Below are 16,948 nucleotides of genomic sequence, written 5' to 3'. Positions count from 1 at the left end.
ATCATTACTCCAGTCTTCAGTGTCACATGATCCTTCAGAAATCATTCTAATATGCTGATTTGGTGCTCAATTATTAATAATGGTTCTTATTATTAGCAATATTGAAAACCGTTTTTGCTGCTTAATATTTTTGTAGAATATGATGACAAGACGACATGATGTGGCTTGTGTATTGTCATTGTGTGTGTGTGTGTGTGTGTGTGTGTGCGCGCGCGCGCGTGTGTGTGTGTGTGCGCGCTCTTATTTGTGTGTGGGCAGGAGGACGATGCAAGAGGGCTCAGCTGCTGCTTAAACTTCAGTTGGCAAACAGCCGGTGGCTCAGTGTGTGTGTGTCTGGTCATGTGTGTGTGTTTGCTTGATCCATATGTAACTGTTTCTGTCTTTCTCTAATAGAATGCAGATCATTTCACTCTGGATAGCGCTGCCCCGGAGGACGGTAAGGGAAAGTGCCCCTACGACCCCGCCAAGGGTCACACAGGCCTCATTGTGGGTGAGTCATCTGTATGCACACGTTTCTGACATGTAAAAACCTGCATTATTATTCTTGTGCCTTGTGCGTGGGTGTCTGTTTGTGCTCGGCGCCGCCCGTGGATGCGTTTATGCCTCCTCTCTTCCCACACTTGGGAGAGAACGGAGTCCCTCTTTAATATCTCATAACCGTGAGGCTGTAGACAGGAGTGTGTGCATATGTGCCTGTTCCCGCTCTAAGCGTTCTTCTCCTTTCCTAGACAAAGAGTTGTACTCCGCCACCCTCAATAACTTCCTGGGCACAGAGCCCGTAATCCTGAGGAACCTGGGACAACAACATTACAGCATGAAGAGTGAATACCTACCGGCTTGGCTCAACGGTAAATCTGAAAGCAAACATAACATATATTTCATTCTCCTGCTGAAAAGACTATATTATGTTATGCTGGTGCCCATGGTTGACCAGCTTTACCAGCACCAGGACAGAGAGTAAACCAGGCTGCTCCTTCGGACATGGATTACTGAGTTCTGGATTCAGTTGTTGGCACTTGGCAACTTGACACGATCCTGTAATTCTTATATTATACATATAGATATTACACATAGTTATGTAGATTTAATGCTTATTGGCTTTTATGTGTAGTAAATGTTGTTGTTTTTAATTAATATGGAAATATGGATAATATTTGTAATGAAATGATACTGTAAATAAGAAACTAAAACTGCCAGTGGTTGGCGGTAAATATATATCATTTAATAATTAACATTTTTTACAGAATTTATTAGCGAATAATAAACCATGTTGCTTCTTTGGACATGGATTACTGAGTTATCTGGATTCAATTGTAGCCGACTTGACACAATCCTGTATTGTTTCATTCTCCAAAGCTCATCTCTGAGTCGTTGTCATAGCAACAGGTCCGTAAGCTCAAACCTTTTTTGTTTAACGTAAACAGGATTAGATTTCGGATGTTGAAGTCTGTCCCAGCCTCTGCACCATTCTTGTGAACGCACCCAGGGGATGTAAGAATTTAGTATTATTATAATTATTTTAATAATAGCCTAATTTAAAAGAACATAATCATTTTGTAGATGATAATAGGCACAGACGTTTTACTCACTGTGATGAACTGCTTTAGGTGTGAGGGGATAATTTACCTCACATTTGCTGTATATTTTGTCTGGTCTGTGCATTAACTGCAGTGCAGACATTGTACATTGGCCTTTGGCTCTTTGTGTTTTCTACAGCTCAGGAGATGCTGTCTGTCATTCCATTAGAGAAGAGTACCTGGCCCTCCTACGTAATAAGAAAACATCTATGATTGTTGTTGTTTCCCGGTCACATAAGAACGCAGGCTTTTACAGAGAGCTTTAATGCCATTATGCAGTGGCATTGCAGGGCCTGTCAAATTAAATGTTAAGTTCATCTGAATACATTAAAATCTGACACATGAAACCTATAGAAATGCAAGGGAAATGAAAATGGAAATATAATGTAACAGTTAAATATTTACACGTTTAATTCATCCTCAGCTTTCAGCCAGCTCTTTCTCCTTGTAGTTGCCTTGGCAGTGTTTCGTTGCTCTTTTAAGGTCCAGACATTTCTGGTAGACTTAATTCTTGTTTGGCTTGTGAATTTTTTTTTTCTCAAGAAAGAAGTTTATAATATAATATAATATAATAAATAAATAAAAAAATTCTGAAAGAAATTAATGCTTCTATCCGGCATGAACAGAAGTGACGGTAAAGACTTTTACATTGTTACAAATGATTTCTATTTCAAATAAATGCTGTTCTTTTGATCTTTAAATTCATCAAAGAATCCTGAAAAAATATCAAAGTTTCCCTAAAAATATTAAGCAGCAACTGTTTTCAACATTTATAATAATAAGAAATGTTTCTTGAGCATATTAGCATATTCTAATGATTTTTGAAGGATCTTGTGACACTGAAGACTGGAGTAATGATGCTGAAAATTCAGCTTTGCCATCACAGGAATAAATTAGAATACAGTTATTTTAAAAACTGTTTTTTTTAAACTATATTTTTGTATCAATTAAATTCAACCTTGATGAGAAAAAGAGAAAAAAACACATTAGTCTTTCTTAAATAAGTGCATGTACTCATGTGTTCTATAAGCACAGATTCATATCAAATTGTAATAGTTTACATAATATTCCTATTTTTAAGAGTATATGATCTCTAAAACTCATTCCACTCATGCTAATCAAATCCAACCATGTGCTTGATAAACTGAATCAGCCAGAAAAGATCTGGTCTTACAGCATTTGATATATTATCTCAGTATAAAGCGATGTACAGGGAACAGGGCCCTGATCTTTCCAGCAGGGTTAATCCGAAATCAGCTCAATAAACAATGTCCCAAGGTGGATATTTAAGATCTTTTATCTGTTTCATCAAGTAACCGCCAGCCCCTTATCTATTAAGTGCTGTGTCTCCAACACGTTCTTCCATATCTTTCCCTTTTGTCTGGTACAGAGCCAAACTTTGTGGGTTCGGCGCTGGTCCGGGAGAGCCGCAACAGTAAAGATGGAGATGACGATAAGATCTACTTCTTCTTCAGCGAGAGAGCGTTGGAGCTGGACTGCGACAGTGATCTGACCGTGGCACGGGTGGCGCGTGTGTGTAAGGTGAGAATGTAAACTCAGAACTCACATACACCAGAAGTATTCGACCAGAAGCTTGCTGAATGAGCAAGGCACTCAACATCGGGTAGCTCTAGGGCAGGGTTTCTCGAACGGGGGTTCATGGGGGAACTGCAGGGGTGCGCGAGTCAATGAAAAGCTGATTATTACTTAATTCAATCTGATTAAAATAAACAAATGGAGCTGCACAATTAATCAAAATAAAACTGAAATAGCAGTATATCTTAGAAAATGGCGATTATCGAGTCAAAGGCTACGATTTAATTAAAGAAGTCTGTTGCGTTGCGTGTTTCAGAGTGAAGAGTGGCACTGAGGTGTAATACAGTGTTTTCAGAGCAGCTCGGTAAATATTCTGCTTCTCATTAACTCTCTGCAAGCGTTTAATGTGCATTTGTGAACCAGCGTTATTTTAGAATCCTTGAGGTATATTATAGTTTTTATTAATAGTTTTAATTTGTTTTCATTCATATATTTTTTATTTAATTTTAGTCTTAATTTTAATTTTGGTTTTTTTTTTTTTGTGTGTGTGTGTTTTTGTTATTTTTATCAGTTTTTTTTATATATATGTCTATATAGTTACATTTTATTTCAGTTTTAGTTAGTGTTGTACATCAAGCTAAAATAAAAACGGGAAAATGTATTTCCTTGGCAGATAAAAAAAATGTATAATCTATATAATCTATTTCAGTTTTTTATCTCTTTTTTATGGTTTTACTTTTTTTTGTTGGGAACGTAATGTGCACGAGGTTCACTTCATTTCCATTCACATTTGCATAATTTTTATCAATTATGTGTACAGAAGTTTACAGCATTTAGCCAATGTTCTGTTGGTATATATAAACTGTATTGGCTATACTGTACTATACTGTATGTATATATACTGAGGGCGCAGGCAATCTACAAGCATATATATATATATATATATATATATATATATGTGTGTGTGTGTGTGTGTATAATAAAAGTAATTGAAATAATATACTTACTTTTTAAACGTCTAAGGGGTTCTGCTGAAAAAAAAGTTTAGGAACCCCTCCCTGCTGAAAAATCCAGCATAAACCAGCAAGAATTCCATGTTGGTCCAGGCTGGTGTATGCTGGTTAAAGCTGGTTTATGCTGGTCTAGCTGGTGGACTAGCATAGTCATGCTGTTCTCAAGCGTTCTGGTGAGCAGCAATGCTGTATTTTTCAGCAGGGCTGCTCTAGGGCAATTGTACCTGTATAAAGAAAATAGTTTTGAACAAAAACGTGTGTTAAGTGGCTACTTGCTTTCTCTTTTCAGGGAGACCTGGGTGGCACACGGACCCTGCAGAAGAAGTGGACCACCTTCCAGAAGGCCCGGCTGATGTGCTCTTTCCCTGAGCGCCACATCACCTTTAATAACCTGCGGGCTGTCTTCACCCTGCCTGGGGCGGACTGGAGGAGCACTAGTTTCTATGGCATCTTCCATGCGCAGTGGTGAGCGAACCCTCCTGCCATTCCAGTCCGTGTCATACTCATAAATATTTCTCTCTCTCTTCCTCTTCCTGGCGTAGTTGTGAAAGTCACTCTGTCCTCTGCTTATATGAAAGTGTCACCGTGCCAAACACCCAGCCGTGATCCTCAAGTGTAGAAAATGCTGCACTGTCATTATGATGACAGTAATACTATTACTGTAATAAACCAGCCAATGTAGCGCAGTCATTTAGTTCAGACTGACTGACTACTTTTTTTCTCTCTCTCTCTCTCTCTCTTTCCTTCTCTTACTTTATCCTTTGTTCTCTCTCAGGGGGGATGTGGATGTGTCTGCTGTGTGTCAGTACCAGATCGGAGAGGTGAAAAATGTGTTCGACGGGCCGTATAAAGAGTACAGGGAGTCGTCTCAGCGATGGGTCCGATACACCGGCAATGTACCCAGTCCTCGACCTGGAGCGGTGAGCTGAGCAGCCGTTGAGATGAGAGGCCGAGAGGCCGTGACTAAGCACTCGGATAAAAATAGCACACCACTTTTGTACATACAGTGATATTTCATCCCAAAATATGAACTTAATAATATTCCTGTTGGATTATAACATTTTATAAACATCTTAACAAAGATTTTGAGTCAGATTATGTCAGAAAAAGTTTGCAGAAAACATTTTATTGGAAAACTTTTATTATGTAATTTCAAGTAATGTAAATATTTTGTGAGGAAGAAGTGCAAAAGTATACAGTGATGTTGACTGTGGGCCATTCAGAAGTAACTTGAAAAATACCTTTTACAGGACCGTTCAAATGCTTAAAGAAATTAATACTTTTATTCAATGAGGACGCATTAAATTGATCAAAAGTTATGTTGTTATAAAAAAAACTTTGTTCATCAAAGATCCTGAAAAAAAATTTTATCACGGTCCTCACAAAAATGAACAGTTTTGAACATTGATATTAATAAGAAATGTTTCTTGAGCAGGAAATCAAAATATTAGAATGATTTCTGAAGCACCATGTGACACTGAAGACAATGATGCTGAAAATTCAGCTTGTATATTAAATATTACTGTTTTTACTGTATTCTTGATCAAATAAATGCACCCATGGTGAGCATAAGAGACATCTTTCAAAAACATGAAAAAATCTTACCGACCTTAAACTTTTTAATTGTAGTGTACATTAAAATAAAATTACATACCTGAATTTAAATTAAGGTTGCAAAGAGGTAGCAGATTTAAAATGAAATGAAACTGAAAGAGAGAAAATGATATTGTTGTAATTTTTTTAATTTATATATCTCATCACATTTATTAATTAACTTTTGTGAACCGGGGTAGAAGAATACTTCATTTCCCATAATTCTTTAAATTTACAGCTCATTCTTTTTCCTGTTATTCCAATTCAAGTTCCTGTGGGGGGTGTGGCTAGTTTGATTCAAAGTCCAGAGCTGTGTACGAAATCGCATACTCTCTTGAGTAGGTACTTATTTTGAATAAGTAATATAATAAGTAATTACTTTGCAAGGAATTACTTCTATATTGTATGACTGTGTGTAGTATGAATGTAATCTGGACGCAGTACATTCGCCATGCTGTCATTATCATGTGACCTACCAGAGTCAGTTGCGCCACTTCATTGCCGTTCACAGATCCTCTCCCGTGGCCTTATGGGATAGTAAAGTGTCCAGTGTTTGCACACTTCAGAATTTTGATAGAAGTAGTAGGTCAATTGATGAATTCGGACATACTTCTTTTGTCACGTACTGTTTTTCGCCTACTATAGCAGGGAAGTACGCGATTTCGTATGTAACCCAACTCATGAACTGACAGGGAGCCAGTCTAAAGTTTTGTAAATGTCAAAGCGCTAAACAAACTGAGAATACTATACTGATTGTATTTTAAATTTGTATGATGTTGTTTAAAAAATACACATTTTATGACATGTGCTATAAAGCCTAATCAAGTAAAAAGACTTTCGTTTCTTTCTACAGTGCATCACAAACTTTGACAGGGAAAGCGGCTACAACAGTTCTCTTCAGCTGCCTGACGCTACGCTAAACTTTGCTAAGAAGCATCCGCTAATGGAGCTCAGGGCAGAAGCTCGCCCCCTGCTGCTTACTAAAGGGATCAACTTCACCCGAATAGCTGTGGACAGAGTGAGCTCACTGGACCAGAGATCCTACAACATGCTCTTCATAGGCACAGGTGTGTTATAGAGGGTCAAACGCATACATGGATCATTGTACGGAATGTTACACAGATAATAAGAGCAGTGTTTCTTTGTCAAGAGGGTTTTTTGACAGTCCCCTGCATTGTCCTTCTTGTTCCTTTGTCCTTTTGCGTGTAAATATAAATAGAGCAGCCAAAGAAACCATTTTATTAGCCATAATGTTGTATCTAAGTGGAAATGTCACCTCTGCCAATTAATTCCTGTCATGCAGGAAGGTCAGTCCTTGAAACATAAATTGAAAAGATGTATTTGGCCTTGGCACTCTCATATAAACACTCTCACAAGGCTCAAGGCTCAACCATCATTGGTATCCAATGAGTTCAGTATTTCACCAATCCCTCACAAAAGACAAATACATCTAGACAAACCTAGTTAAGTTGACGTTAAATATTTTCAGAAAAGTGACATCCTGTGGTGACATTTCCAACAATTTTGCCATTTTCTTTTATTCAGTTTAAGCATAGAAGCATTATATTAAGCATCATATTAAGCATCTTGTGAAGGCAAAAAGGGGTTTATGACATCATATTAATTTAGAGACTACATGAGTATTATTTTAACATATTTTTTTTAATGCAATAAAAGTATTTGTCATACCACAGGGCTATTTAAAATGACTAGTGCACAAAAAAGATTTTTATGGCATAATATTCATTGAAAACTGACATGAATATTATTTTTAAAAATTGTTTTATAATAAAATATACATTTTTATATACATTTTTAAAAATGCATTTGTCATACCGCAGGACTTTTTAAAATTAGTAGTGAAAGCATAAATGATTTTATGACATATTATAAGTTTTAAATATATTTTCATATTTTAAAAAAAATGTATTTGTCATACCGCAGGACTTTTTAAAATTAGTAGTGAAAGCATAAATGATTTTATGACATATTATAAGTTTTAAATATATTTTCATATTTTAAAAAAAATGTATTTGTCATACCACAGGACATGATTTTAATTGTGAAACTACATGAATATTATTATAAAATATATTTTACAATAAAATAAAAGTGTGCGTGTGCATGTGTGTGTGTGTGGCAGAGAGAATCTTGGATTAAGGATTAAGAGTGAACACTCAGTGATACTCTGACATGAGCAAAAGTGCCAGGGTGGATTTGTAAAGCACACCCTGTAGCTCTTCAACTCTCCTCCGTTATCCCTTTTCCGCACGTTCCCTTTTTCTACCAGACTGAGTGAGAGGTCAGTGGCACATTATCTGTGACAAGCACTGTGTGAGAGGACGGGGATAAAGTACACACTCAGAGTTATGATAGGTCACGGCACCAGCTGGGGTGTATTCAATTTTCCTCCCGGTAATCTGCGTAACCTTGTTCCTAAAATCCAATGACGGAAAAATATGCCACGTGTTGATGATACATTAATGGACTATTTGTCTCTCCTTTCTCTCCTTTCCCCCACTCTGTCCCCATCACATTATTTCTCCCCCTCTGAATATAATCTATCCCCACCATCTTTCCTCCCGGCCTCTTTGTTTGTCGTTCAGCGGATGGATGGCTCCAGCGTGTCGTGATTTTGGGTTCAGAGGCCCATGTGATAGAAGAGATCCAGCTGTTTGATCGGCAGCAACCGGTGGACAGCCTCACCATCTCGCACAGCAAAGTAATTTCTGATCTGTTTTCTTGCTGAGCCAATCTCTTTGATGTCAGCTCTCCAGCCTGACTAGCATTAATGGGTTTTGTTCAAACAGAGTAGGAGAACAGAATGCACCGATCACTGTAAATAATTTATTTGCTATTGTTTTCCTTCATTTAATTCCAAATCCTCCCATTCTTTCTCTACAGAAGTATTTGTACATTGGCTCACGCTCTGAGGTTCTTCAGCTGCCCTTGGCAAACTGCAGCCGGTACCATTCACAGCCAGACTGCCTGCTGTCCAGAGACCCGTACTGTGCCTGGGACAGCGAGGGACGCGCTTGTGTCCGCATCGACCTCCACCGCGGGTAAATTCATCAATCTTTTGGTTCTACTGCTTGCATCCTTGCACCATCCTCCATCTGCTCCTTTTCTGTCTTTTGCGCTCTCCTCTTTATTTTCTCTCTGATTCTACTCTTGCTCTCCTCCGCCGCTCGCTCCTCATCATTTTGCAAAGGCTTTCCCTTTCCACCCCCTCTGTTCTCCTCCACGGGTCCCTTTTTATACTTTTAAGCTGAATCCCCATAGCAGTGTGTCTAACAGCCTTCTGACACATCATCAATATTTGTTCTCCCCCCCACAGCTCCACATCCACACTCTCGCAGGACCTCATGCTGGAGAGGTTCAACCGAGGAAAAGCCAAGTTTGATAAGCCTGTCTCCATCCCCAGCCCTGGTACGTCAGATTTACGCTGCCCCCTACAGGCCCCCCTGCAGTGAGCGGTTTCCATTAGGGGACACGAACACATTTAAAGGAAAAGTTCACCCAAAAATAAAAACTCACCCTCATGTCGTTCCAAACCCGTAAGACGTTCGTTCATCTTTGGAACACAAATGAAGATCTTTTTGATGAAATCTGAGATGCTTCAAAAAGTGCATTAAGAGATCATAAGACTAATCCATATGAATTGAGCGGTTTAGTCCAAAATTTTCTGAAGAGACACAATCACTTTATATGATTGAATATAGGTATTTATTCACATATAAACATTCATCAACTCACACATCAGTTGTGGTAAACGGAAGCTCAAGCATGTTCGCTTGACATGCGAGAACCAATCAGGTTCATTCTTGTGTTACGCAGCACGTTTGAGCTTCTGCAACTGAGCTTCTGTTTATGTTCGCTGATCAATGTTTAAATGTGAATAAAAGCCTAAATTCAATCTTTTCATCATATAAAGCAAATGACTCTTTTCAGAAAATTTTAAATTCATATGGATTAATTTTACAATCTCTTTATGAACTTTGGAAACATCAAAGTTTCAGTTCCGTAGCTGTCAATGGAGGGACAGAAGGCTCTCAGATTTCATCAAAAAGATCTTCATTGGTGTTCTGAAGATGAATAGAAGTCTTACGGGTTTGGAATGACAAGAGTGTGAGTAAATGATGAGAGAATTTTCATTTTTGGGTGAACTAACCCTTTAAAGCAGTGTATATCTGGTCAGTGAAATTAAATTAGAAAATTACTTTGAATAAAATGAATTAAATATAACAAGAGAGAAATAATAATGTAAAATATTAACAATGTACTAACCATGTTTTCCAAAGAAGAGAAATCTAGACAGAATATGATTTGTTTCAAATAATCCATTCACATTCAATAATGTGAGGGAATTTACCTACATGAGAACAGACTAAAACAAAAAGCTATGTAAAAAATGAACACTGTTTTAACTAATGTTATTTCAATTATTTTCTTATTTTAAAAGTGAAATAAATCCAATTTTTTTTTCCCCAGATAATTCTAGGTTGAGAAATGTGACCGTGGTCGTTGGGTCGGATCTGGTATTGCCCTGCAATCTGGTTTCCAACTTGGCCCAGCCCTTCTGGGAGCTCAACGAACGTGAGCTGGCCCTTGTGGAAGGTGAGGCCATTGGGCCGCGATTCGACCGAGCCCTCCGCTCCCTCGTTATCCCCCAAGCCGGTTCCCTTCAAGTGGGCCGCTACATCTGCTACTCGGAGGAGCAAGGCGTGAAGTTCCAGATGGAGAGATACCAGGTCGCAGTGGTAGCCAGCGCGCCCGTCTTCATGGAGGCCCGCGCTCCTGACGGCAGCATGGGTTTATTCTGGGTGCTGGTGATCACATTGGGTGCCGCATGTCTGTTGCTGCTAATCGCGTCTCTGTACCTTCGTAGAAGACTGAAGTTGGCACTGGGAAAAGGGGCGGAAATGAAGCCGCTGGAGAGCACTTTAGTGTACCCCATTACTTTACCCAAAGAGCCTCCCAGCCGGCCATCGTTCGTGCCGAGCAAGATGGCGAACGACGAGGATCGCTTCTGGGAAACGGGAGCTAATTACTACTACTCGGACGGCTCCCTTAAAATTGTCCCCGGGCATGCAATGTGCTCCACCGGCAGCACGGCATCTCCGAGTGCTATACCTGGTCAGCCCATTCACTCGCCGAGCAGGTTGAGCCTCACCAACATCCGAAACTCAGGCACCAATGGATACATCCGCCTGAATCTGAGCACGGCCGGAGAGGAGCGAGCGAGCACGGGATCGGGAATGGGCATGGGAAGCGGACTCGGACTGGGCAGCCGAGAGAACGACTACACCAGTCCATTCAAAGAGGAGCTCCGGAGAACTCTGCAGCAGAGGAGCGTGCTTCCCGATGCCAATCCCGAGGAGTCTTCTGTGTAGACCTCACAGGAACCACAGAAAACCTCACCTACCTCCCTCCTGCTTGGGGAACTCTCTTCATCTTACTCGCAACCTATTTCTTCTCTGTCAATCTCCCGTGCCATAAGGCCACCGACATTCCCTTGGATTATTCTGGTTCTCATACGTACTAACACCCAACCGAGACTGAACATATCTCGCAAAGCTTTTTGTAAATGTCTATATTTAATGGACCAGACCGACAGGGCCTCGTGTTGATCTTGGCTAACAGGCGAACACAGGTACATCTCTGAGAGGAACCCGACCAGCCAAATGTAGCCGTCAGTCTGATCTGCGTTGGGCAGATGTCTGGCAACCTAATCATTTGGCAAGATGGAGGATACAGAGCTTATTTTTGACGTCCAGAGGTTGCTTGCCCCCATGTTTTTTGCACCCTTTTTATGGGTAGAACACATGAGAGAGGAGGCAAAAAGGACATGCATAAACTTAAATCGCAAGATGACAATCACGCTCTTCTCTCAAGAGGAAAGCAGAGGAGAAATTGTTTAGGGAAAAAAACTGAGTGAGCTGTTAAACCGAAGCAGGACTTGAATCATGAACAAATGCTTTGCCTTTCTTTCTCTACAGCTCAAGAACTTTTTTTAAATTTTGTCTTTTTCTGAGAATGTGTACTGAGACTTGCAGCACTAATATATTGTGAGGTTTTTTTCCATGTCTGTTTATTGCAACTGTTAAAGAAGGTTTTCTTCTTTTCTTTCTTTTTTTTACGATTAATAGTTTCATCTGAAATGTGAAAGGATTACCAGTGGTAGTAGCATGAGGAAAGTGTGAACAGAATGTGTACTAAGACTGTGTTGGATGTGACAACAAGTGCATTATTGTATATATTTGGCTTGAACTGCCAAATTAAGTACAACCCCAGTGTTTGCCTACATGATGATGGAATGAAACTTTACTTCTGGAATGGTATAGAAGACTCCGCCCATGTTCTGAAGCCGGATTGTTCTACATGAAAGGGATCCTTGATAAAGTCCAGGATGAGTAGTAGAGGCTACGGCTGATCAAAACACAGGTAAGACTACAGCAAATCATACTTTATCCCAAATTTTATTTGGGCTGCTCACTTTTTTAAAAATTAAAAGAAGATTTGAGACCTATTCATTACCATTCAAAAGTTTGGAGTCTAAGACTTTTTCATGTTTTTGAAAGAAGTCTCTTATGCTCACCAAGGCTGCATTTGTTTGATCAAAACATACAGTGGAAATTGTCATTTTATGAAATATTAATACAATAGCTTTTATTAGAAATCATTCTAATATGCTGATTTGACGCTCAATAAATATTTCTTATTATTATCAAATTTTGAAAACGGTTGTGCTGCTTAATATTTTTGTAGAAGAATATTCATAAAAATACTCACTTTGTTAAGTATTCATAAAAATTAAAATAAAACTTACCCCAAACTTTTGAACTGTAGTGTATATAAGATTCTTGGAAGGTTTATATATATGAGACAGGCGAAAAGATTATGAAAATAAAAATATATCCTGTGTGTAATAATCATTTATAATAATTTATATAAATGTTTTAAATGAATTTTCATGTATTGAAGAATTCTATAAAAGACCACACAAATTATGTTAAAGACCATATTTTACTAACTGACTATATCTTTCTTATCTCTTTCAGTGTGGGCTTTGCTACTCTTAAACAGCGACTAAATACAAAAACAGGGTGAAAACTGAAAGCAGAGGACATTTCATTCCATTGACTTTGATTGTGAAGACAAATGAAGGAGATTTTGATTATTCGTGACCCTGTGGGTGGAGAGGCACTATGATGCTCATCACTGGTCCATACTTTGTTGCATGATGTTCTGCAAAATATATTATATAAGTTTCAACAATAAAACAATAGTCTCATATGTTTTAGAAAAAATATGAAAAAACTTTTCGTACCTGTGCCTCTTCACCTTGGGTGAAGCCAAAGCAGACTGCAGTTTTTCTTTTTTTTTAATTGTCTGCTTTATGTTCTGGAATTGGTCCATTGCACAGAACTCAAGTATTGTCTGAAATCTTAAAGGCAGGGTAGGTAGGACTATAAAAAAAAAAAAAGATCCAAATTTGTTAAAACTTTCTATATATATCAATACATAATTAAAATGTAAGTACTCTGAAAAAAAGAGTATAAAAATCAAGTGACTCTAGACCGTTTAATCTGTATTAAACACAGCTCATTATTTCGATTCGGGACGAATCAAAGGATTGGCTTAGGCGACTGTCACTCTCTCTCGCAACCATGGCAACAACCCTTTTGCCACGGGATCTGCCCACTTGCGCGCGGCCGCGCGCACGTTTGATTTGAGGAATTCGAGAGGCACTGAACCTAGGAATAGCAAAACAATGGAAGAGAAAGAGCAATCAAAATTCACATTACCGGCATGCAGTTAGTGAAGGCAAACAAGGCAAAAAAAAGAAGACAGTACAAGAAAAGGTAATGAACAAAAAGTCTTTGGATAAACAAAGAAATAAAACGCGTGTCAATATCAGCGTAGCTTTCCAGCGACCACCCCGTCCTCAGCCTCTACTTCCTCGGACCCTAGTTGCACGCCACGGCCTCTTGCACGACCTCCTCTGCTTCGCCCTAAAATTATTTTTATTTTACAAAAGGACATTTTACAAACCTACATTTTGCGCATGTGCTCCTGCATGCACTTTTCCAGTCACAACACAGCAATCAAAGGAGGACGCGCTGAAAACTGTAATGCTGTTCTCTTCCTTCGAATGTTTGAGTTGCAGAGGAATTTGTGACTGTTTCAGCTGTTCAACCACATCAAAGTTTCGTAATTAGTAAGTCCGTGCTTTTTCTCTTTTTGTTCTTATGTGCTGAAGGGCTGCTGTGCCTTGGTGAAACGGTGTTTGTACGTGAAGAGCTCTTTTCCAAAACGCCATAAACCTAAAAAGCTGCCTCAAAGAACCAGCAAAAGTAATGATTATGAATGTGTAAAATATTGCAATAAGACATTTTAATTGTTTATTAATTTCTGTGTCGGCTGCAAAGATGAAGTTGACGATATTTGACTCGCGATCTTCGCAGTAGGCTAGTGAACGCATGCACCGGAGAAATGCACATTTAGGCTACATAGTTTTATTTTGTTTTGGATGGTTTTGTTTAGAACCAGATTTCTGTAAATATATTCCACATTTTTTAGGCCTGTGAGGCGAGGCTACGGTTCGGTTCACGATGATATAATCTCCAGTTCAAGCACCTTATGTTGTGATTGATAGCCTATATTTACTTTATGTATTTAATGCAGGAATGAAAATATTAATGAATTAATGAAAAAAAAATATATTAAAATTAAGATACAATTAATACAAAACGAAATTCGTTTTAAAGAAAGGCTTTGTGCTTTCTGTTTTGAGGTCTCTGTTAAAGTTTGAAAGTCTCAGTGCAGCTTTCAGAGCGCTCGCGTCCATAATGGAGAACTGTCAAGTAATATTGTTTTTTCCTCATAAATGCAAACACGAAAAATAAAAGACAAAAACTTTTTTAAAAAGACAAACCATAAATTTAGAAAAAAAAAAAAAAAAAGATGGATTTATAGCGTTTTGGGGGAAAAATGAATGGATTTATACCGTTTTGAAAATGTTAATTTTTTTTTACTTTGAATTGATCATCAACAATATTGTTGTTTGATTTAATAATCACTGTTGCAAGAAGTGCCTAGTTAAGTTTTTTTTTTTTTTTTTTTTTTGTAAGTGGAAAAAGTAGGGGGTGCCACAGATTCTGTTTAGTTAGCTCCTTTATTGTTTTTTCTATAGCCTAGAATAATATAGGTCAAATGCAGCAAGTCAAAAGACCAACTGGACCTTCTTTGCCAGTTTGCTCACATTTCTTTGAAGGATGGCAAAAATATCGCCTGAATATCTATATCTAGATATTGGAAAAAAATATCGAGATATTCATTTTTGTCAATATCTCCCACCCCTACATGCAGAACACCATATATGTTATGAATCTTACACGAAATTCATCTTCATCACAATATAACTGATGGTAATGTAAAAAAGTGTATCAATGCAACCTGTTTTTAGCTTATATAACTAGCTCGTTAGCGAATCAAAAAATATATATTTTAAATTTACCAATATCAATATGCTAGCTTGATAGTGAGTACTAAAATACATCTTATTTGTTTATATTCATAAGCAATTAGCGTTAGATTTTTTTATTACATGTGATTCTGACATGATGTCACTACATGCACTGTGCTCCTTCCTCTCTGCTTGTCTCAGGTAAATAATGCGTCTTCAGCTCAGCGGTTGGAGTCGCGCGTTCATGTGTTTTGGGGGCGTGGCTTTGGAAGGAGCCCAGAAGGGAGGGGGTGGAGTGAATGGAAATAATGAACTGTCTTTAAAACAGTCCTGAGAGGTCTACAGACACTCGATTTTTATACTTTCTTTTTCAGAGTACTTACATTTTAATTATGTATTGATATGAACATAAAGTTTAAACAAATTTGAAAAAGAAGTTTTTTAGACCATTCCTACCTACCCTGCCTTTAAGTAAGTTACTACTACTCTTGTTTTGGTGGAATGCTATTCTTTGTGGCATGAGAGCTTTACGATTTTGCAAGTGGCTTTCCATTCTGTCATTTGCTCTTTTCTAGTCTACACTTGTTAGAAAAGATCTTTGTACTAAAAAGTACGCTGAGAAATGTCAGATTAACAAAGGAGCGAATACTTTCTGCCAGGCCTTCTCAGGGCTCTCTTGAAATTGTGAAACTTCACTAATTGCTTTGATAAACCTGTCTAATGACTTAAAGTCAGACTTTAGTCTGACATAATTTCACTGAGCGACCAGAAGTGTTGCATATGCTTGTTTGCATCATGCATGGCTTTTTTGTACTGACCAGTATTCCCTGCTTGATAAAAAAAGAAAAAAAAGAAAAAAGGCGGTCATCTCAGTTGATTCAGTTCATCTCCCATGGCTTTAAATCTGCTGTTTCTTTGTGAGTTTTTGTATTACAAAATTTCTCTTTTCTTGCATTTCAAGATATCTTAAAAAATGTTGCTGTTATTTTTTTTTTTTTTTAGGTAATTATGTTAAGTAACTTATTTTGCTTGTACAAAAAGTTGATATTTATTATCATTGTACATATGCCCTTATTTTTTATATATGTATATATCTTCAGAAAATAAAAGTAGAGATCAGTTCACAGTGAGTAGGTCGTGTATGCTTATATGAGTAACTGTGTTTAATTGACTTAAAAGAGGACCTATTATTCTTTTTTACATTTTCAACTTTCTGTACTGTGTTATGTTGCTGTTTGAGTATGAAAAATATCTAGAAAGTTACAAAGCACAAAGTCACTCCAAAGGGAGTTATTCTCTATATCAGTAAGCACTGTTTCTGAACTCCCTGAAACGCCTCATTTGTAGTCTTGAGTTTTCTTCCGGGAACGTACACGTCACAATATTCTTCATTTAAATAATTCCTACTAAAGGCATATGCAATATAAATGAGCGAGGCCTTTTTGAGATGCGTTAGAAGTGTGTTGAAACTCGTAGTTTTGGTAAGAGGCGTGACATTTCCGAAGCACGCTGGAAGTGGTTGACCAATCGCAACACACTGGTCCAGCTGACCAATCAGAGCACATTGTGCTTTTCGGAAGGCGGGGCTTCATAGAGACTGGAACTAAACAGAGCGTTACTGACAGACTGGTAACAGAGGTGCCGCAATAATGTAAAATATGTGAAAAATAATGTTTTTTTTTTAACATTCAAGCAAGAAAACCTAGACCCCAAAAACAAAATCAAAACTAAAAGGGCATAATAGGTTCTCTTTAAAATGC

At 38.0% G+C, this 16,948-nt stretch overlaps 1 protein-coding gene across 1 annotated transcript in view; it reads left to right on the top strand.

Moving 5' to 3' along the window:
* sema4c (sema domain, immunoglobulin domain (Ig), transmembrane domain (TM) and short cytoplasmic domain, (semaphorin) 4C) overlaps positions 1 to 16,312 on the top strand; it is a 60,507-nt gene extending 44,195 nt beyond the window's left edge. The window contains exons 6-17 of the mRNA XM_084113976.1: positions 394 to 490; positions 729 to 848; positions 2,968 to 3,119; positions 4,416 to 4,591; positions 4,902 to 5,046; positions 6,573 to 6,786; positions 8,326 to 8,441; positions 8,624 to 8,781; positions 9,057 to 9,148; positions 10,211 to 12,163; positions 12,781 to 13,173; positions 15,661 to 16,312. Of these exons, the coding sequence (XP_083970102.1) occupies positions 394 to 490; positions 729 to 848; positions 2,968 to 3,119; positions 4,416 to 4,591; positions 4,902 to 5,046; positions 6,573 to 6,786; positions 8,326 to 8,441; positions 8,624 to 8,781; positions 9,057 to 9,148; positions 10,211 to 11,112 (2,172 nt within the window). The 3' untranslated portion in view covers positions 11,113 to 12,163; positions 12,781 to 13,173; positions 15,661 to 16,312. The remainder of the gene's footprint in view (positions 1 to 393; positions 491 to 728; positions 849 to 2,967; positions 3,120 to 4,415; positions 4,592 to 4,901; positions 5,047 to 6,572; positions 6,787 to 8,325; positions 8,442 to 8,623; positions 8,782 to 9,056; positions 9,149 to 10,210; positions 12,164 to 12,780; positions 13,174 to 15,660) is intronic.
* Positions 16,313 to 16,948: the final 636 nt, after the last annotated feature.

The sequence above is a fragment of the Abramis brama genome (assembly GCF_963993115.1).
Source record: "Abramis brama genome assembly, chromosome: 5".
NCBI classification, from domain to species: Eukaryota; Metazoa; Chordata; class Actinopteri; order Cypriniformes; family Leuciscidae; genus Abramis; species Abramis brama.
This window is presented reverse-complemented; position numbering and strand designations above follow the sequence as displayed.